We start from the raw sequence: 23,213 nt of genomic DNA, 5'->3' as shown, positions 1-23,213 counted from the left end.
CCTTAAATATTCAAAGCATATTTAATTATTAATTAACGTTAAATATTCAAAGCATATGTAATCGTTAATTAACATCAAATATTCAAATTATTTTTTCCTGCAGAAATCGGGCACTAGAAAATACTGGGTTCTTTACTAAGTGTTATTTTGAAAAGTGGTGAAATCGAAAACCACAATTTTTCTTTCGTTAAAATTAATTAGTTATCTCTTTAATTTATTATCGATTTAATCAGTTAATAATTTATAAACAAATTTCGTACTATCATAATCACGATTTCTAGCAGTTCCTAAAGTCGTTTGCTAAAAGAAAATGAGTTTTTTTAGTGAATTTGGATATAGTGAGCCATTGTTTATAGTGAACTGATTGCTAGGGCCGTAGAAAGTACACTGTAACGGGGTTCGACAGTATATATAGTTCCAAGACCTCACACTAGCCAAAAGCATTCTTCGGACTTACAAACACATTGAGAGACTAAACGTGCTCACTGAAAACAATGGGGGAATGCATTTTATTCTCTCCATCATTGTCTAGCGTCGCCCGAATATTATCGTTCTAAGCCTATTGAAAAGCACAGAGCATACCTCAAAAATCTTACATTACGAATCAAGTAATGTTAATCCAATTAAAATACTGCGAGAGCTAATAGAAAGGCTTAGTATTTAACGATCTATATATCAACATGGTAGGTATGGTGTGATTCATGTGGACAGCACTCAGGGTGATTACTTTTTCTTTATATTCTATCATTTATTCTGCTAAAATTGGTGTTAGTAACTGCCCTACGCTGACTATTTAAATTTGCATACTGAAACAAATAGAGTACTCTCACAGCATGCGATTCGCGTATGCACAAGCAGTTCTTCTTACATGAATTTTTTTTAAAAATTTGAACGCTGGTTTAGAGCAATTACATGCAGTGTGAATGCGCCTTTAAGACACCCATTTGCTGTTTGGAAACAGTGTTTGTCTTGGGTCTGAGGATCACTCCCAAATCTTCGAGTTTGAAGCTAGTTTTGTTTTGAAAAGGGAAGAAAGGAAGCACAGGGCATCCAGAATTCTAACACCATCACCATTCTAAAAAGCCCATTCACAACTTAAGAGTTTTGGCGATACTAATAGAAGAAAAATGGCTGAAATTTATTTATTATAATAAATAAAACTGATCCATAATTTCCTTCAAAAGTATGTTCGGAATCTTCAGTCAGTGGGATCTTTTGCTATGGGGGAAAAAAGTAGGTGTTATCACTTAAAAATTTTCGAAATTCTGAAACAGTAAAAACTACGAATCATTGTTAACACTATTCTTCAGCATATGCTTTTTAACAACAGTTTACAAATTTTACTTCGCACATGCTAGTGAGGGGATTATATTACTCAACAATCACGAGAACTCCTCGGAGACTAGACTTGCGTGCGGGCTGTTACTGCATTATAGAAGGTAAATCATTTCGATTAGGAGCGAAATGTTAACTATTTCGATCGCAAGCAAATGCGATTCGCGCATGCGCCAGCAATCGCTATAACATGTAGTTCCTAAACATCCGCAAGCGCATATAGGTAAATCGGATGCAATGTGATAGATCTCTGAAGTTATTTCTTCATTTCTCTTTCATTGGAAATGGTTTTACTCCTGTTTCCATGGCAACAAACTATCCTAGACTTAGAGATTAAAGGAATTTTCGTGGAAACATGAGTAGGCCTAACGAAGTTATTTTTTATTATCTCGAATGTATAGCAAAGGTACCTGCAGTAATTGTTCTCCGGGGAGAAAACAAGGGAAAATATTATTTCTAAAATCGTATAACAATTTTTTCTCTCTCTTTTAGCATGCATCTGAAAAATATTAACTAAATTTTTAAAACTTAGCGGAATTGGACGGATTGAAAACCTTGGGGAGATAGAAATGAAATTAAACAGATCACAGGGAACTACTCTATTGGTATTATACACTTTTATCTATATCATAGCTGTCGAATCTTCTGGTTTTTCGTTTTATTTTTAAATGGGTAACAAAATATATACATTAATATTTTTATCGTTGTTTTCATTTATGATGATTTTAACTATGCTACATAAAAATAATTTAAATAAATATATAAGTCTTAAGTTCCTTAAAATATTAAGTCCTTGCATAGTTAAATTAAATTCTGGTTTACAACTGTAAAATCAATAATTAAATCGCAACCCATAAGTGTAAAAAGCGGTAGCTAAGCTATATACTACAAACAAAAGACACGAGGACCATATTAAGTAAGTTAACACACCACAGCAGAGTGTTACTTTTGGCACCCATACAATCATTATTTCAAGAAAAACGATTCACCACTTAATAAGTAACAATATACACAAATAAAAAGATTTTTTTTCTTCCAAAGCCGACCCATAAAACTGACGCTCGTCAGAAGAACACATATGTTTCAGAGGCCCCATATTAGCTGTACCTTGGCGAACAAAGAACACGGTATCCTTAGGTATTCTTTGGCCAAGAGCTGTACCAACGTTACCCCCAACAGATTATGCAAAGAAGAAGGAAAAAACATCCACGCCTCTGATCGGGATTCGAACCCGGGAGTTAATTTAGAATCCAGCGGCCTTTAACGGCTCGTTCTCCTTTTGGGAGATTTTAATCCTTATTGAAATTGTTCCTGATTATAAGCTTTCATTTTCTTTAAAACTTGTTACCTGAACTTAAAAAATGTCAACAATCAAGTTTCTTTCTATTAAACAATACTAAACACGGGAGCTGATGTTAAACGCTGATTGGAAAAAGGCTACAAGGGACTTTTCTGACCACCATACAGCAGGTCGGCATAGTTAAATGATCTAGATCATTTTTAATAAAAAGTTTGAAAAGAAAATACACAATAAAAGGCAAAATTTTTTAATGTTACAGAATATTAACGAGGTTTTTTATGTACATTAACATCAAAATTAAGTAGTTAATTACGAAACATAAAATACTTTCAAGAAAATAGAATAAAAAATAATAATAATTGATTAAAATTTAATACGGACTACCTAATAGGAAACTGATAAAATACATACAAATGACTGTAATAAAATACTTCCGTAGTTATTCAAGTATCATAGATTACAAGTGTTTAATAGCACTTAAAAAGGCTGTCATATCAACAAATAGCTTGAGCAGGTTAGTTAAAATAGAATGGTGAATGATAAATTCACTTACCACCAGGAGAAAAACCTTAGCCATCAGACTGGTTGATGTCTGTCGCTTTAGAAACTGGTTATTTAATTATATGAAAATATAATTCTAATTCTGAGCGAATAGGCTGACGTAAAAAAAGTAAGAATAAATAATAATTCGTTTTGCAATCTTCAATCAGTTACAGTTTTGTTCCGCCTAATCGCGCCAAACGAAACAATATATGCTTCCCACCACATAAATCGTTAAATGGAATCGCCTGTTTCTATAGCGACCGACAGAAACCAAGCAGGGTTTTTTCTCATGATGGTAAGTCAGTACATCTCTAGTTGTAATGGGGCCTTGTACAATTTGATAAAGGAAGAGAAACAATAAAGTTAATGCATTGTTTCAGAAGATTCCGAAGTGCCTGAGCTTTCATTCACTGAGTCCGTTGTCACTTGGTAAGTTTTTAACTCATGGCTGCTTCTCTTTTTTGCCAGCATGTGCGGTTGAAAATCTGGATGGCGTCGTGCATGTTTAGAGAGATGATCACTTCTCATAAATCTGGCATCACAGAGAGGGCAGAAAAACTTCTTTTCACCTGTATGGGTGCGCATGTGACGAGCCAGTTCATCGGAGCGAGCAAACCTTTTGCCACATTGCATCCAATTGCACATGAAAGGTCGCTCACCTGCAAAGAATCATTTTAAAACAGTGTAAATGGAATGAAAAAAATATATATTTACAAATCACAAATATTACAAATGCGAATTTAAAATTTGGTATTTATGAAATGTTTACAAGAGAACTACAGTCAGACTTCTATTTAGTGATTTTTTCCAAGAAACCAAGAACATTTTGGAAATTTTCTCGTAAAATAACTTCGCAGTAGCGAAGTGAATTTCCAATTTAACGAACTTTTCGTTGAGATCCACTTTCCTTATTTCCAAAACATTATGGAACATTTCAAACTTGTCAACGCATCTTGTGGGGGAAATGAGCTTGAATTGACTTTCGAAGCCACTTAACTTTTAGAGTAAGCAGTAAAACCCCTTTCCCTTTTTGTTCGCACCTCAAACGAAGAACTCGGACAAAATTAACAAATTTCATCAGTAGTAATTTAACTTAAGAAAGCGTGAGGTAATAATGTATGCTTACAATTACTTTCATAATAAATGCAGCTATTATTTTATACATAAATTTGGTCTTATTTTTGTTGAAAATATATGTAGCATAATAGTATAAAACTGGATAATGTTTTGCTCTATTCTTGCTATCCACGCAGATTTCTTTAATGGTTAAGATTAATAAAATTAATAGTAAATACTAGTTTACAAGATAAAGGTGTATCAATTGCTATTTTAATTATGTCTAGTGCTCATGAATTTAAAACCTGTTTTGTGTTATTTAAGTATTTCAAAAGGAGATTTTCCATATAACGAACTTATTATCGGGACTTAGCGGCTTTGTTAAATAGAGGTCCGACTGTTGTCAGAATTAGATTTAGGACATAATGACAAAATTAAAAGCTTCAAGTATGTTTTTTACTATTTCATAATTTCTCCTAAAAAATCCTCCTGTCTCAAGCTGTAAGTTGAGCTGGGGTTGTGTGGAAAAAGAGGAACGGGAAGCTGTCAAATTCTACGTATTTTCAAGATTTTATTTTTAAATTTGAGGATGAAGCATAATGTATGCATTTCTATTGAATTCACAGAATTTATAAATACAATTTAAAATCATTTTAACCACCACTTACAATATACAAATAAATTATACACATAAATAGATGGCCATTTGATTATCAGACGATGGTGTGTTTCTGCTCTAGTAAAGAAATTTTTTTATTTATTTATTTAAATAGTTACAATTATTCGGGAAGAGTCACAGTTGAAAAGTAAGGGGAAAATTTTTTCCTCACCAATTAAATTATTTAAATTTTTTTTTTTTAAAAAAGAAAAAAAAAACTAATTAGTAGTTCACCTAGTCTTAAAAAAAAAATCTCATTTTCTTAACAAGCATACATTTAGAAAAAAAAAATCTCTTCTTTTCTAAGAACTATTTACATGACCGGTATGAAAGTTATTTAAACAACACAAATTAAGTTAGTATTTTCTTTTCCCCTGAAGAAACAAACAAATCAACTTAAGTTTAATCAACCAACTTTATTTACAAACATTTCAACAACAGACTGAAAGACATAAATAGCCGTTATTTATCGAAGTCGACAATGTAACTGACAATGCGTATAAAAAAAAAAACTTCTGAGATATATTTACACACGGAAATACAGTTAAATTTTTTCCTTTTTGGAAAATGAGTGACACGGAACGAGTATTTTCGGTAGCCATTATACAACGTGGTCTCGCCTCATTTAGAATGGAAAGTTTAAAATGTATCATCCGTTTCAATGCGTTTTCAGCAACATAGTAGAAGGGGGAAAAAAATACATCATTCATGCTTCCAGGCCATTCAACTAACAAGAAACTGACGCAATTTGAAATTTCACATCGTTCGCTTTAGTGTCACCTTTAAAAAAAAGAAAGAAAAAAAAAATTGGCAGAAACAGCCACATAGAGGCTGTTATTCGAAGACTTCTGTCCTATGAGATAAAGAATAACGGGAAAAAAAGCACCTCATTAACTACATAAATTTAACTTTCCGAATTTTATGTTATTAACTAACTTCAAAAAAAAAAAAAAAAATTAGTATTCGAACACGTACTTTCTCTTCGAAATAATTCGAACACGTACTTTCGAATTCACACGTACTTTCAAAAAAAAAAAAAAAAAATAATAATAATTCGAACACGTACTTTCAACAAAAAAAAAAAAAAAAAAAAAAAAAAAATTAAAACGAAAATATTTCAGGATCTTTAACAATTAATAACACAATTTTTAAAAAAAAAAACTTGCGCATTATTAATAAATCACAATGCAATAAGTGTAATTATCGAAATTTAGAGCAATTTTAGAGCTTAAGAAAAGCAAACATTTTGTTAAGTAGTACGAGTATAGAGTGGGGGAAAATCTTTCCGTAAATTTTAAGTTAATCCTAAATTTCTTTAAAAAATATCATATTTCATTTGAATAAACACTTAAAATCGGATTAAATTAGTATAATCATCAACGAGGTGATTTTTTTTCGGTGCTCCTCTTCACGCTTACCTGAATGAACACTTTTTTTGCGTATGTAACTTTTTAGTTTTTAAACTGTTGGTGAGTTTATGACAGGTGTATAACCTTTACGCTAATTATAAAAATGGCGAAAAATATAAATATGAAGGAATGCCTTAGTTTTTGATGCTACTCCTTAACTTTCTTCGTTCTTATAAAAAAAAAAAACTAAAATTGAGTAGGCCCCGTATTTGTGTTTAAAAAAAAGTTAAACACATTAAATTAAACTTAATATTTGTTCGATTTTTATATTATATAAACATAGTTCACAGAAACTGTTATTTCTACGTTCTCTATTGGAAAAAGAAAAGAGTTTTAAAAAATACCTATACGAATTAAGTTAGAATGTCCATTTCTGTACATCATTCAAGTTGAGTTTGCATAAGTCTACGGATACCCATCACCTTTTTTCCTTTTTACATATTTTACTTGTCAAGATGACAAGCTTAAGTTTCACCTCATTTAGAACCCACTATCCTACCAGTAAATTCAAGATGGCGGTGAAGAGGACTAACTTCAGATATCCAAACTGGACCTACTACTTATAATACAATTCATAGCAAATTATTTCCGTTGTCAACTACTCCGAATTTGGTCTACATAAAATACAAAAACTACATAAATAAGTAAAAAAAGTTTAAAATTAATAAAATGATTTATCAGCTATTAAATTAGCAATTATAAATTGTTCATAAGCAACACACTACTATAAAACTTTTATTTCAGACGACAAAAAAAATCTATAACGAAAAAAGTCGCTGTTAAATTAATAATCTCAATTGGGTATACTATTGCCTACGTCACAAGTTGTGTTATTCCTACTAAATTTAACCCATGAACGGCATTTTCTGCGAGCCTAACTTCAAGCCACTAATAAACAAACGAAGTGTTTGATCGTTTAAATAGCTGCTCGCCAGATTTTATTGCATTATAAAGAAAAGTAATTGATATTCGATTTTTGATTAATAATTGATTTATGTGGATAGTGGCATAGAATTTAGCATTGCGTCATGGTAAATGTTATTCCTACTAAGTGGAAGTAGTTGTGTTTTTTTTATATTATACCCAATTGTTCATTTCTCAGCAGACGATAATCAAAATTCAAAACTACGTAAATAAGTAAAAAAAAGTTTATAATTAATAAAACGATTTAACAGCTATTAAATTAGCTATTACAAATTGTTCATAAGCAACACACTACTATAAAACTTTAAAATCTATAACGAAAAAAGTCGTTGCAAAATTAATAATTTCAATTGTTCATTTTTCAGCAGACGATATTTAAAATTTGATAAGCCTGTTACTAACACGAAAGAGTAATAATGTTCGCCAAAAAGTAGAAAATAGCGCGCGGCGCGGACGATCACCTGCATGACGCAGCTGCAACATGACCTTGGCCGCACCCTGTCCCAAAAGAATAGAACAAGACTCACGGCGAAGGTTGTGTTTCTTTTTCCAGTTCTTCACTGACAAACAGAAGTTTGTGGAGAGGACAAATTAGTTCATATTCCGGAGGGTCACCCTAGTTTCTCAAAGAAATAAAACAAAGATAGGAGTCATTCAGGTGTTATCAGTTTTTTCTTCTTCTTGGATATAACGGGATCTTTAATTAAGTTCTGTATAACTTCCCACTGATTTCCATACAGATTATTTAATGCGGCGTAATAAATAAACTGGTTCTTTTTTTCACTGTTATTATTTGAAATGTTTTTTCTTCTTTTTAGTATGTAATGGCGTAGTATTATTCTGGATCGAGAAAAGATGACGCAGAAAAACGAGTAAACAAAAGAAGTATCATTTCCAATATATACTTGCGATATCACGGAACGCTTAATCTGTTAAAATTCGCAATCACATTTTGATCAAGACTAATAGATAGATTTCGTGAGGGAAGTCAATGGTCTACAAACACACTCAACTGGAACGCTCAATAATTATTAAAAAAAAGGAAAGCATTTTTTTAAAAATTTAAATACTGCATAACTTATTTTTCAGTTTCAAGAAACACATTTTCAATTTTAGCTAGAAACAAATTAAAGGAATAAATATTTAGAAAAAAACTAACAAAAAAAAAAAAAAAAAACATTTTTACTTAAATTTCTGAATGTCTTTTTCTTAATGTAATTTCATAAAGGCAACTGAAGTATTAGAAATAAATGGATTATTGATTGTATATAGATATAATAACCGATGTAAAAAATGTTAGAGAAAAAACTAGATAAATAAATGTCCCGGAATCTCGAACCTTATCTAGAAACAGCTGGTCCAGAGAAAATAAGATCCCGGGTTGTTGTATGTCATTAAGGCGAAGAAGGTGAGTTTCCTCTTATTTTTAGTGGCGCCATCTATGGTCAAGAATTCGACTTCTCCCACACACATACGTCACAGCCCGTATTGAGTGCAGACCCATTCTTTCACAGATCGTAATTTTGGCGCCTGAATCAGATACTGACCAATCTCCAATTCAGAACCCAAAGAGGTATGATTTGTTATAGGATTATAGAGGACTTCGTGATCTCACAGATTTAACGTGCACCAGTACACAAGGAGTCCTCAGTCGATTGGGATTGAACTCACGACCTTTTGGACATGGACCCAACGTCGTATCAAACAAGATATCCTGGCCTCAAACACTGAAGTTCAAAACGATATTAGGAGTAGGTCTGGGATAGTCTGGTTGGTAGTGCACTGGGCTCAAGAGGTCGTGGGTTCGATCAACGCCGACCGAATACTCCCCGTGTAGTAAATGGTGACTGGTGCACGTTAAATCTGTCTAGTCACAAAGTCCTCTATGTTCCCATAACAAATCATACCTCTGGGGGGTACTGATTCAGGTGTTTCCTTGCCTTCTGAATTGGTTCAAAATTACAAGGCTACGGAGTTGAACGTTAGTAGTCATAAATCCAAAATTGGGTCGGCTTTTTAACGACGGTTATAAAATGAAGTAATTGGAGTAGTATTCATGGAGTCAATACTTTTTTAAAACTAAACTACATAACAGTAAACGCAAGACAAAAACCTAAATAAATGTACTATTTCTATTTATAACCTCCTCATTCTGAAATGTAAAAACCTCAATAGAATGGGTTAACCCTAGTTCGGTTTGCATCAATTCTCAAGGTGGTTTGAATATGCAAAGTTCGTTCGCGAATTGGCCCTGTTACGCACGCGGAAATAGTGACAAAGGCTGTTTGGGAAGGAAGAAAAATGAAAACTGGTAGTAGTAAAGAAGCATGTTTTTTCGTGACAGCTGTTGCTTCGGCGGGAACGCCCACCTCGTGAACCGAAGAGAATGCCCAAAGCATATTTATTCTATCTGAATATCCTTCGGCATTCACGAGGAATAAAACTACGATATTCAACTTAAAAAGATGAGAAATAAATAAAACAAATGATTAAAATAAATAAATAAATACTGCAAGTAAATAAACAATTGCTCAATAAACTAATGAATTAGATAAATAAACATAAAGCATAAAATAAATAAATACGGTGTTTTATAAGATAAAAATAATATAGTTATTCCAACAATTGACGAGTAAAGCGATCTGAAAAAAAAATTATAATCTTTATCCAAAATGATAAATCTATCTTTCTGGAGTAACTTTCTATGAAAAAAAACATGTTCAAAATACAGGAAAATAATGAAAGGTAAATAAATAAAGAAAAATTAATCAACTATTTTCATTTTTTTCCCCTCAATAAAGCCGTTATTTAAGCACTTTTTTACAAAGGATATGCATATGGGGACCGGAAAGTAATGCCGTTTCAGTGCATTCGATATTCGTCATCAAGATTTTATTTTTAATCAATAATGTATTTACCCACGTTTGCAACAACCTTTCAATGCCGTATCGAAAATTGAAAAAAAAAAAATTTAATTGGTTTTTAAGACTAACGAATATGTAATGCGCCGAAATGACACTACTTTCTGGTCCCCCTAATATTACAGGCCTAGGTGGGAATTTTTGCTTCAGGTGTGACAAAAATAATTATTCTGTCCCATATAATATTTTTTATATTGTTATTACTTTAGGTGTTAAGAAATTTAGCAAAACAATACAAGGAAATTGAACATTTTTCCATAAAACATTAGAATTTTTTTAAAAAAAAAAAAAAATATTATTACGAAATATTTGAAAGTAATCTTTTATTTTAATTGTCTTAAAAATGGGAAAGGTAAAAATTTCTGATATTCATCAATCAAGCAAAGGATTTTTTTCTTCTTCTTTTGTGAAAACGTGCAACAAATTGCTTCAGGCTAAATACCGTTTAGATAAGATAAAAGCGGAAAAGGCCTAAATCGTTCTTCCGTAAACTAAACTATGTTTATTTTCAATTTAAGCTGAAAATGAGGGGAATAAACAGATTTTTGTGAAATAGGGCATTTCACGAGAGAGAGGAATGGAATGGGAGTTGTCAAATTATCTTTTCAGAATTATTCTTAAAACAGGACTAAAAATGGATCAAAGCAAATTATTATGAATTTAGTGAAAACAAAATAATCCAGTTCTATAATTTTTCCCCTTCTGTTTTAACACATCATTTAAAACGAAACTGTAAATAAACAAAAACGATTTACAATTCAGAAATAGAAAAAAATCAGAAAGTCATGTAATAATTTACGTATAACTTGCTTTTATATCCACTTACATTTTTATATTAGAATTGAATTCCATTAGGATTCGCAGTGAAATAAAATTAGTTCTTAAAAAATTCCAAAAATAAAATTATTAGAACATTCACCAAGGATTTTTAAAGTAAAGCAGGAAAATTATTATTTCTCCAATTAAAAAAAAAAATTAAGTGAAATCCCCTTATAAAATATTGCTTTCTCTTATAACATGGAATAAAATTCAGAATTGTTCGATTTTCATCAGCTGTAGATTTTTTCTTCTTTTTTTAAAAAAAAAAATGTCAGTAATAAGCCCAGCGAGAAAGTATTGATAAGCCATAGTTGCCCCAAATGGTTTCAAAAGGTTGCCGCACTCTACAAGGCCTTGAATTAATAACCCTTTCTGCCCCTCACCCATATCTCATTCTTACTGGTTTTTACGTTAAAAAAATTATTTGTACAGTGAAAATATTCATTGTTATACATTTGAAAGAGTGTCCTCACTCTTTTAAATATTAACAGTGATTTTAAAAAATTTAAAAAGGGCCTCCCCCCCCCCCTTCATCTCAGAAAAATCCTGTCCCATCTTTTGAACATGGAGAAAACTCAAGGTAACTATGTTGTTAGCTCTTTGCACATGGATAATGCAGTATTAGCAGATTCAGTTTTCATATTAATTGATAATAACTTATTTTTTCTTTTGTCCTGTTGCGAACCCCAATTTTTTTTTTAAATATTCAGGATTGATATAAAATGGGATAACATGTTCTTTCTTAAACGGTATTCAGAAGCTTGGTATGGAGGAAAGGAATATTTACTTGATGTTGATTAACATCAACAGGCTATGTAAAACTATGTTTAAAGTAAACACACACACACAAAGTCATTTATGTCAAAAATGAATGTTAAATAATAAGATGCTGAATTTTTAGACAGAAGCCCGAAAAGTATGACTGCCAGTTCTGAACTACAGAGAATCAGGGTTGGCAAGTTTTTGACGCATGACGGTTTTTACCGTCATGTCAAAAACCAACAGTTTTGGTAAAACTGTATTTTTATTTGAGTTAACTGCTTATAATTTAAAATTAGTTCATTTTTGGGCAATAAAATTAGAAAAAAAAGTTGTTAAAAGATATTTAAGAACAGATTCTTGCATTTTCCCAACATGATTATATCAAAACGTACTATTTGAAGTAAAATATTAGGATACTAAACAAAATTTTCAACATTTCCAAGCATAATTTTGTTTGGCATATTACATTACTGAAGAATGTCAAGTCATTCTTGACTCAGAGTTTGTTAGTAGATGCAAGTTTTGTTTAGCTTATTTCTAATAATATTTAAGAAATTCCAAATTTTAAATTCTTCTTTTTAGTTCTTGAATTTATTAATAGTTCCAAGCTTTTTTGTTTGTTTGTTTATTTCTAACAATTAAGAAGTGCAAAATTTTGAATCCTTTGCAAATCAAGCTATAATGATAATTATAGTATATGAATGTACTTCTTAACTATATATGAATGTGGAACTATATGAATATATATCCTTCTATAAGAATACATGTATATAGTTGCAAAATCAATTACAACATTCATTTATAAAGGCAATTATGTGAAAATAATATATTGTCCGCTACATGCCATAAATGAAAGAAAACAGTATGTTTTTGACGGTAAAAACACGGTTTTTACCACTGTCATGTCAAAAACCAGTTTTTGACGGCAAAAACCCAACCCTGCAGAGAATACCTATGAGAATGAAAGTGCATTAATATGTTCACCAAGGAAAGTAAAGGAATTTGTGCATTGGCTATGAATCGTTACCAAGTACTGACCAGGTCATCCCCATAAAGTTTTCCTCTTTTGCCTTTCAAAATTAAAATACCTCAGAGACGAGAAATAAAAACAAGAATTTCATCATCTTTTTTTTTAGACCGATCATGGGTTAGAATCTCCTTTCAGTCAGACTAACCATGAGAAATTCTTCTGGCTTTCCTCACCATGTAACTCATTTATAATTTTGTTCCACCAAGAAGACCTCCACGAATGCAAGTTTCTCTCACTACTTGATCCAGGAGTTTTCTGGATTGGGTACAAACTTGCAAGACTATGGAGTTGAACTTTAATAGTCGCACACTCAAAATTGGGTCGGCTGTTCAACAATGGTGATAAAAAAAAAATCATAACATTGTAATAATCCTGTAACGGTTTCCAAATTCTATGCAAAAGCTTTAGAGTAAGGGTAGAGGGAATTTCTAAAAATAGATTGATTTTCGCTCCTCCAATGTTTTAATCATAATTTCACTTTATAAATGAGAGAAAATATATGATGCTTCTAACGTTTCCGACGCTCGGTAGTCGAGTGGTAGCGCTTCGCGCTCCGGTGCCACAGGTCCTTCTGAATGACCATTAACATTTCAATTTATTTTAGAAATTTTTAAACACAATAAAAGAAACTTTTGGGCTTGAAACTGTTGACCTCTAAGGCTCTTTGAACAGTGTTTTCATCATAGAAAAAAAATAGGTGAGAATTTCTCACCCTTTCTCAAAAACAGGGTGAGATTTCAAAAAGTTAAGTGAGATTTCTAAAAACTAAAAAAATACAAATAGACTTGAAAAAAATTTTCTCTTTCATTATAATACATTTTTAAAGTCTTCTATTTTTTAAAGCATTAAATATTTTTGCTGCATCATCATAGAAGATTTTGCCTTTACTATGTATTTGTCCATCTTACTTTAGTGCATAAAAATTTGAATGTCTTACATGAAAAAACCTTACCTACAGTAAACACGTGGTTGCAGAGAAATGTGTTCTGAAAGGGGTTCCATGGTTTGCAAGGGTTGTGTTCATGGGTGCAAATTGGAAAAAAGGCCAAGACTGAAATTTTTTTTGACTGAAATACCTAACATACACAATACTCCCTCGACACATGCAAACTATCTAAGAAAGCTTTACCATAATACATCAAGTTTAAATACTGTACAAAAAATATTTATTCATCTGTCTTTTGATAAAATAACAACAGGACATACGAAAGTAGACCAATAACGTAGATCTAAGAAATATTTTTAAGGACAGAAAAAAAAATTCCGATTTCCGTCTTCGAGTCAGTCTTGTTTCCGTCCGCGGACATTTTTGAAAGACGGAAATCCGTCCTGGGGACGGAAGACTTGCACCCATGGTTGTGTTCTGGTGTTCGAAAAGGTTCTGAACAATACTGGTAAATAGGGAAACTAGATAACGGGGCAAATGTTGAAAATAATGAAAGATCCAGGAAGAAAAGTGAAACGGATTTTATTCTAAATAGCGTAATTCGAAGCTTTTTCCAAAATGCGAGAATTTTGAAATTGAGTTATAGAATGCGCGAATTTCTCGTGGTAACCATTTTTTTAATGCGAGAAAAGTAACAAATATGAGAGATTCTCGCGCTGTAGTGAAAACACTGAATGAAGAAATATTTTTCTAAATCTTTTTTCTTTCCCCGAAACTCACTTTTATTTTATCGTTTAAATATTTCCGTAAGCATTTATTTTTTTATTTTTTGTTAAATGTTTCATTTAGCATAAAGAAAAGTTTGAAAATAAGGAGATTTTTAAATTAATGTACTATCCCCCCCCCCTTAGCCGCCAGCAAAAATAAGCAAATTACATTCTCCCTCTGATTATGTAATATTTGAATGTCCCTATTGGGAATTTCTGAGGTCAAAGTAGGATAGTTAAATTATGTGGCTGAAACAAACACAACCTTGTCACTTTTCATTTGACCAGCAATTTAGTTTTGCTTTCATGATAGTTCCACACGGAGCAGCACCTTATCACATGTGATCTTAGAATTTTTGTTCTCCTTTTGGATGCGTCTGATTTTTTTAAAGGCTGGTCCACTAAGGGGATATTTCCATATCGTGATCTGTCGCGCCAACTACAATTGCCAAAGTGTTAAATAGATTTTATACTTGTAAATTAAAAAAATAAAAAGTGTAGATGTTTTCCCGGGGGTGACTATGATTTATACCTTTTGCGTTAATCCCTTTCTGTGATATTTTTTTTAGTGTCTCGCAGGCCACTGCCCAGAAGTTTTCAAGACTTGGTAATTATTCTGTCACAAATCACGATACGGAAATCTCCCCTCTACTAAGATTGTCATAATTTGGTTTTTTTAAGGAATATTACATTATTGTAATATTTCTTATTCTTAGGAGTATGTAACAGATAATTAGAACTGTTAGAAGTTTTAGCTATATATAGTCAATGCCCTGTAGGCAATGATGAAAATTTGTACGAAATGTCAACACGCAGAAAAGCCATGGTTGTGAGAAATGCTTTTGCGATATGAGCAAAATTTGAAATATTCAAAATGCTATTAATACAATGCTGAACTATCTGGAATTTTACAAAAAATGAGATATTTTATTGATTTTGACATCAATGGGTAAATCTCCTCAAATTAGTAATTTTTTAAAAATATTTACAGTGGCTCACTTAAACCTCTAGGAAATAAGAATTCCAAAAAAAAAACTAGCTTTAATAGCATAAGATTTAAGTAGCATTGACAGCAGACATTCTTATTATAATTAGTTTTTTCTAGTACCAGATGTACCTGTAACCTATATCAAAGTTAATGTAGTTTAACGTTCAAAACCTTGAAAACTATTGACCAGCTTATGTGAGAGATTCTTAACTAAAGAGACTGTCTGCATATTTATCGGAAATTTTTAAAATCGGTACATGCGGCAATATAATTGAGGAAAAAATCTTAAAAGGGGCCCAACTATTGAGATATAATCTGCAGCCTACCTCTGCACCCTCCCACAATTTGTGCAAAATTAAAATCCTTCTATTGTAGTTGGCACAGACAAGTACTGATACAAAAATATTATTAAACATGTGATGCACTAAAAAAAAATTAATTTCTATTTACAGAATAAATGCTAAAATTTAATGTGCCTCACCACTACCCATTGCATCTCATATGAAGTAAATAGGATTATATAAAAATTTTATATTTTTTTCTTAAAGAGTATATAATTTCAAAAAGAATGCAATTAAATTCAGCAATTTAGGATGTCCCATTCTACACTATTACAAAAAGAAGAGAGTATTTTATGAAAAATTTGTTTTGCTTCTCCCTAAGCATAATTAAGATTAATAACATATTTCAAATAAAGTTAGGTATAAAAACATTTTAGAAATAATACCTGTATGAGTTCTAAAATGTGCTTTAAGGTGTGAGCTTTTTCCATAGGCTTTATCACAGTTGGCATAAGGACACACGTGCAGTTTTTTTCCATTTTGCGGAGAAGGAGTGCTTCGTACCGCACTTCTTGTCGAAGGCGTGGCCGGCCTCTCAATATCGTTTGGCACAGGATCTTGTTCAACCTCGCATAGATCTTGTAATATGCGATTTATCATATATCCTTTTGATTTAGAAAGTTCCAATAATCCATTTAATGCATCAACCTCTGCATCGCACACAGAGCCTACAATATAATATTGAATCTGATCACAAGCTGTCATCAGGGCAAAAAAAATTAATATTCGTGGAAAATAACAAAATAAACAACTTAGTAAGTTCAAAATTAATTAATTAAGCCTCGTTCATTTTAGTCAGTTGATTTTTCCAACAATGACAATGTCTAATGAAGTTTCACGCACACGAGGAACAACAACATTGATCTCAAAAAGTACTTTAAACAAAGAAAACCTGGAACACGCACATCTGCTACTCTTTGCGGTGGTCTTTTATTATTATTTTTCTCCCTTCTTTCTTCTTTTCTCTGCCGCCTCTTGGCACTTCATATGGTTACTCTAAAATAGTGGGTATCGCCAAGTCAGATAACAGGAAATTACGTTACGCCAAACCGTTTAGAAAAGAATGAGGTAATTTTTTAAGAAATAAGAGATATTTGCCAAAAAAGCGATATTTCTTAAATAATAGCAACCTTGTTTGAGAGGAATAGCATACCCGATTTCCGCAAACAAATGCATGCCGCGCCCCCAAACTTTACAGATAATAGCAACTCGCAAAGGGAAGTGACGGTCTTATCTTTCTGATAGCAACGAAAACGGGTTGCCTTTTACAATCATCGTGGCGACTTTTTCTATTTGTGAAATCGCCATGAAATAACCATTTTAACCGTTATTTGTGAAATAACCATGTAAATTTTTGACATGGAATGCCCTTAAAAACTAAAAGAATGATAATTTAATTTCAAAGTCACTTATTGTAAGTATGTAATTAAAAGCATAAAAAGCTAGTTTGTATGTCATATCCCAGATAGCAAAATAAGGTTTATTTTCACTCAGCAAAAAACTTCTAATGCTAACCTAAAAAAGTGTGTTATGCGGTTTACGTGTAAACCTTCTAACCTTAAAATGAGATCTGGGACAATCTACTCTATTCTACTCACATTACCCTAAGGCCCCCATCTGTTTCACTACTTCTGTAATGAAGAATTGAACTTTATGGAGGTATTTAAATTTTTCTCTTCATCATACAATATATAACAAGAAAATTGACTAGAACCTAAAATAGCTATTAAGTCCTACTCCTCCAATGGTCAGAAAAAATATCGTTCAGTGGTTCAGTCCATTTTATTGACTTTCTGATAATTGTATGTCCATCATGCCGAATGCAGTTTTCTGATTGTTAACTTTGAAATCTAGCAGCAAAAAATTCATATCCTTGCGGACATTATGACGGAATTTAGCTTTTGCGATAAGTATAAGTGTTGCGATATACAAGCTTTTCATTGGCCAAATGTGTACCGTATTTGCAAAAATTTAGCCGAATTCTGCACTAGAAAGCCAATGATTTATGAAATATAGATTTTTTGTGTTCATACGACAGATTAATGAAGAAGCTAACATAAAACAGGGGGATATAATACTGTACTGATATTTTGTTTAAAAAACTTCATTAAAGAAGGAAACCTAAAATAAACTTTTAATTCGATTTTGGGCTCCCTCTGATGTGGGGCCAGAGGCAACTACCAACTATGCCCATGCCTTTGTCAGGCTCTGTCTTCACCTCAGAATAAAATTTTCTTTTTCACATGCATCTTTTCCATTTTCATTTTATTATATTTTGGTATTTTTTATTTCTGCAGGGACTTACTTATTCCATAACAAGATATCATCATTACATAAAAGAGCATTTTATTAAGGATTTTATGAGTGGCATAAATTGTAAAATTAAATTTTAAACTTAATTAATATGTAATAAACTACGATCAAACATATTTCTAAATTAAGTAAAAAGTATAGTTAAATAAAGTTAGTTTAGTTAAATAAATAAAGTTTGTTAAATAAAAATCCAATTTATTACAATCCATCATTACATTCGACTTCATTATTATAATCTATTATAGCATAATTACAGCCATACTCCGTAAAAAAATTCACGCCAATAGAAAATAAGTCACAAAATTAAGGTAGACCTGAAAACTAATTTTTCGTCACCATTGAAAAAATAGGAACTTCACTTCTTCTTGCGGGTTCCTATTATCTACTTACGCGTCGTCAAGAGTTGAGACAAAATTTCTGTGAAATTCATTATGTAACTTTCGAGACAAATAAACAGAAAATAAATTATAAGTCAAAGCACAGAAGTGTGTCAGGAAATCTGAATAAATATCTTTTCATTAAAAATGTGAGTAAGTTAGGCTAACTTACATAAGTAAGTGAGGTTAAAGCGCAAATCAAAATTATTAAGTATTTTGCTGTCAACAAAGAAATTTGTTTAAATTAATTCTCGTAACGGATTATATTTCTGATGTGGAAAGATTTTCACTTAGTTATTCCTTTTCGGTTCATTTTTTCCATTTTATTAAATTAAAACTATGTCAGCTGAAAAATATCGCTTTAAGGTTGAGTGGTTTGACTCAGTATTGAAGATAAAACGAGAATTTTTATTAAGTTTTTATCCTTCTGACAGAAGTATAGATATGTTCGACACAATATCGAAAAAACTTTTTCTTCGTCGCACTGTATGTAGCAACATTGATATATCTGATTTTTTCATTGGTAGTATCATAAATGTATTGTCAAGGCAACTTATGATTGTGGGTTTTGGTGATGGAAGAACTGCTGAAAAATTCTCACAGGAAGTAGAATTAACTGTTCTAATTATAAACGAATCCGGTTTCTCATACCTTGGAGAAATAATATCTATTCTGGAGATAAATGATCTTAACTTTAACCATGGTAAAATCGTTGATAAAGATAGGCTTGGATTCAGTTGTTCTTCGTTCACTGAGGATATGAAATCTCAATTTGCTATTTTTGAATTAAGAGGAGAAAATGCTATTAATGTTGTTAGAAAGTTAGTTTACCCTGATTTGCCTATTCAACGACAGGTCAAAGCAAGTTTACGAGAATTGAAACAGCATTGTCTTGCACCTAAAGATCCTGATGTAGCAATGAAAGAGTTAAGACTTTTCTTTCCTCAACATAAAGAGGTCCATTGCAATACAGCTATATATAGCAATTCCACTTGCTGCATTATAAAGCCTCACGCATTAAGAGACAAAGTAGTGGGTAAAATAATACAAGACATTGTCGACTCTGGTTTTAAAATATCGGCTTTAGAAGTAGTGAGTTTTAATGTGTCTAATGCTTCTGAATTTTTAGATGTTTATAAAGGAGTTGTACCTGAATATAAAGATATGGTTGCACAATTAATGTCTGGACCTAGCATAGCTCTTGAAATAATAAGCTCTAATATGAAAAAAACATGTACTGAATTTAGGACATTTGTTGGTCCAGCTGATCCAGAAATAGCCAGAAAGTTAAGACCTGGTACACTAAGAGCAAAGTATGGGCAAGATAAAATTAAGAATGCTGTTCATTGTACAGATTTACCAGAGGATACAAATCTTGAATTAGAATATATTTTTCGTATATTAGCTGAATAGATTGAATATTTTCAGGTGTGTCCGCTAAGCTTGAAGTGGGGTTTATAAAATTGTAAAAAAGGAGTGAGTTCACATTTTAGGTAAACTAAAAAACATAAAATCAGCAGATTAAATTTTTTTCCTTCATATTACAGTTATTTTAAAAAGATAAAATGCTGTTTTTTTTCTTATAATTTAATTTTATATTCTTATTGATTTTTTTCTGTATTAAAAACTTTAAAGTTGATTAAAATTTTCTTATTATTCCCATATGTTAAAAAGTATTTTGTGTTTATAACAGATACGAAGTGAAGAAAAATGTAGGTACAGTAGAGCGCTGTTGTTCCGAACTGCTTGGGACCGAACGTGGTTCGGATAATGAAAATTTCAGATAATTGGAAAGTTTTTAAAAATCTAGTTGAAATGATTATTATTTAGGCACTAACTACCCTTCTCACTTTTTCCAGGCTTAGAACTGGCAGTACTATCTAAAATAGCTCTTGCGGGTTCAAAAGTATTTTTTTTTTTCAATTTTCAAATATTTTTTATTTATTTATTTACTTTTTTTTTCATTTTGAATTTTTTTAATCATATTTCAGCTTTTTATAATTTTTTTTTTGTCAATTACTGATTTTACCACATTTTTCTTTACTTTCCATTGCAAAAGAAATCCAGCAAAGACTTTTGTTTCAAAGAAGATACAATTTTTTTAGCAGCCATATCCCTTATTCATTTTAAATAAATCAACTGAACTGGATCAACATCATTTTGACGTTTTAGACGGTCAAAATGAAGTTCACATTCTTGGAAGATAATTTTCTTTTAAAGAGGGCTAAAGGGGTAGGGTAGGTTTAACTGTATAACAATCATATATGTATGGCTACTATAAGAAAACTGCTAAAAAAGGTTGCAAATTAAATATGGTCATCAAATGTAGTGGACATTATTTTTTCTTCCAAATTTAGAAAAATTATCGATAAGTTAAGAAGTATTCTAAACTTGAAGGGGAAAAAAGCGATTTCGGACATTGTTTGGATAATTGGACGTTCGGATAATCGGCGCTCTACTGTATCTATTTCCAAAATATTATTCTCAATTGCTCTTAAATATTAATGTTTTTTTTAAATTACAGTTTATATGTTTTGTTTAGTATTTTAAACATTTATCTTAATTCATATACAAGAACTATCAATATTGTTGTGCTCTCTGTCTGTATTAAAAAAAAACATAGTTTAAACTTGAAATATGATTTATAACATAGTGCTTTGTCTCTGAGCTGCAAGACACATTGTCTGACAAAGGTCAGAATATTGAAAAAAATTGAAAGTCAAAATATTGATATCATTTGTGGACAGCCTTTTCTCTAGAATATCCATTACAATATAATTTTAAATGTCAGTTTGTTTATTATAATTTTTTTGACAATCATATGTATTAAAAATAGAACAGGACTTTTTTTTTAATGACTTTAAAAACTTCAAATGATTTTAATATTTTTGTCTCTAATATGGCCATATTGTAAATAAATAAAAAAGTAAAATACAGCAAGATGTATTAAAGAAAAGTATTTTTAACGTTCTTTAAGTCATAAGAACGACTCTGTTGTTTTCAAAATTAACAAATGCTTATTCACAGAAATTAAGCCTTGTAAAAAAGCAGATAAATGCTCATAGAAAGGACAATATTTTTACTTTTTGTGTAATTTATTTATTGTATTATATATTTTGTGCAATTTATTCATAATATTTCAGTGATTTCATTTAATATATGTTTGTATATTTTAAAGCTATGATTAAATAAATATTTCACAGTTTTATGCTATTTTTTATGATATACCTAATTGTGTTGAAATTTTTAATCACTGTTTTGATATAATATTGTTAAAGTTTTTAATCACTTTGGTTAAAAGTTTAATATAACAAATTTGTTAGTTTCAGGCCTTTGCTAAATTACAAAATTATTTTAGTATTCAGGACCTCATAAACAGATGCTCAATATTGTGAACCTCCAAATAGATGTTTCCCTATTTAATGGTAAAAATATTAGCCATATATTCTAATTACTGAAAATACAGTCAATTCGCTATAACTCGAAGTACGATAACTCGAATATTACTATAACTCGATTTTTTTATGAGGTCCCGACCCTTTTATCTTCAATTTCATGTTAATTATTCTCGATTACTCGAATTTTACTCCCTTTAACTCAATTTTTTTTGGATCTTTTGAAGCAAGAAAAAAAACCTAGGAGCTGATATCTTGTCCCTTCCTTTGCAACACACACACAATGTCTTTCGCACTCTTCATGGAGAAGCTAAAGCTGTCCCTCTTGAAGTATGTAAACAGTGGTTAAATGAAACATTACCAAATTTACTTCAAGGATACAGTTAAAATGATGTTTCAATATTGATGAAATGGGTTTATTTTTCAAATGTCTTCCAAATAAGACTATGATGTTCAAGGATAAAAACTGCTCAGGGGGTAAAATGAGCAAGGAACGTTTGACTGTCCTAGTTGGAGGAAATGCGCCAGGGACAGAGAAATTGCCCTTACTTGCTATCGGAAAATACCGAAATCCCAGATGTTTCAAGAATGTAAAAACGTATCCTTTGGATTACAAGTCTAACAAAAAGTTTTGGATGACATCAGTATTATTTTTAGACTATGTAAGAAAATTGGATCGGAAATTCTTCGCTAAGAAAAGAAAACTGATACTCTTTATGGATAAATGCACAGCGCATAGTGATCTAGCTAATTTGAAAGCAGTAAACTTGCAGTTTCTCCCACCAAACACAACAGCAAAGTTGCAGCCGATGGACCAGGGTATCAGAAAGTGCTTCAAACAGTCTTATCGTAAATGGCTTGTCAGAAAAATGATCTTAAATATTGTAAGCATTTAGAAGATTTGTAATTAATAAGCATCAATTAAATAATCCGACAATATTTTGAAAGTCCAAAACCGAAACTAACGGTAAGTCGAACTTCCGATATGTCGAAGTTTTTCGTCAGTCCTATCAGATTCGAGTTATCGCGAATTCACTGTATATAGGCATTAGAGTTTATACAATATAACCTTTGTCATGTTTTGATCTCCTGAATTTTACAGAAATTTAATCTTTGTAAGAAAACTTAGTTAAATCTTTACGTGTTTTAATTTGCTTAAAATAATTTTAATAATAAAATTATCTTTTTATTGCCTTATTAGTTAAATCAATAATTTTTGAAGCAATGAGTCATGTTATATCATCATAACCAGATATATCATGGTATATCATCATGTTAAAAAAAAAAAAAATCCTTAAAATTTTCTGGTGACTACTTTTATTGTAAATTTTTTTCCCTCCAGGATAAGTTTCATTTTACCACCCAGTGAGATATTTTCTTCAGTAAATT

General features: G+C 31.2%; 2 protein-coding genes across 2 annotated transcripts; one reads left to right on the top strand and one right to left on the bottom strand.

Moving 5' to 3' along the window:
• Nucleotides 1-2,866: 2,866 nt before the first annotated feature.
• Nucleotides 2,867-17,347, bottom strand: LOC107436740 (Krueppel-like factor 9). The gene is made up of 2 exons (XM_016048535.5): nt 16,126-17,347; nt 2,867-3,837 (listed from the first exon to the last, which is right to left on the bottom strand). Exons 1-2 carry the CDS (start codon nt 16,442-16,444, stop codon nt 3,542-3,544), a joined length of 615 nt encoding a protein of 204 aa, XP_015904021.1. The 5' UTR covers nt 16,445-17,347; the 3' UTR covers nt 2,867-3,541.
• Nucleotides 17,348-18,530: 1,183 nt separating this feature from the next.
• nmdyn-D7 (nucleoside diphosphate kinase homolog 7) lies at nt 18,531-21,488 on the top strand. The gene has a single exon (XM_016048546.5). It carries the CDS (start codon nt 18,769-18,771, stop codon nt 19,840-19,842), a length of 1,074 nt encoding a protein of 357 aa, XP_015904032.1. The 5' UTR covers nt 18,531-18,768; the 3' UTR covers nt 19,843-21,488.
• The last annotated feature ends 1,725 nt before the right edge of the window (nt 21,489-23,213 follow it).

Source organism: Parasteatoda tepidariorum, chromosome 9 (genome assembly GCF_982258835.1).
Source record: "Parasteatoda tepidariorum strain Cologne lab strain chromosome 9, Ptep-v5.0, whole genome shotgun sequence".
NCBI lineage: Eukaryota > Metazoa > Arthropoda > Arachnida > Araneae > Theridiidae > Parasteatoda > Parasteatoda tepidariorum.
Note: the sequence above shows the minus strand (reverse complement) of the source record. Positions and strands in the feature narration are given on the sequence as shown.

Excerpts from the sequence above, each read along its gene's own strand:
- LOC107436740 (XM_016048535.5), bottom strand. The coding sequence starts at position 16,444 with ATGACAGCTTGTGATCAGATTCAATATTATATTGTAGGCTCTGTGTGC. Across the intron at positions 3,838-16,125 it reads ACATTTTAGAACTCATACAG|GTGAGCGACCTTTCATGTGC; the intron begins GTATTATTTCTA and ends GATTCTTTGCAG.
- nmdyn-D7 (XM_016048546.5), top strand. The coding sequence starts at position 18,769 with ATGTCAGCTGAAAAATATCGCTTTAAGGTTGAGTGGTTTGACTCAGTA.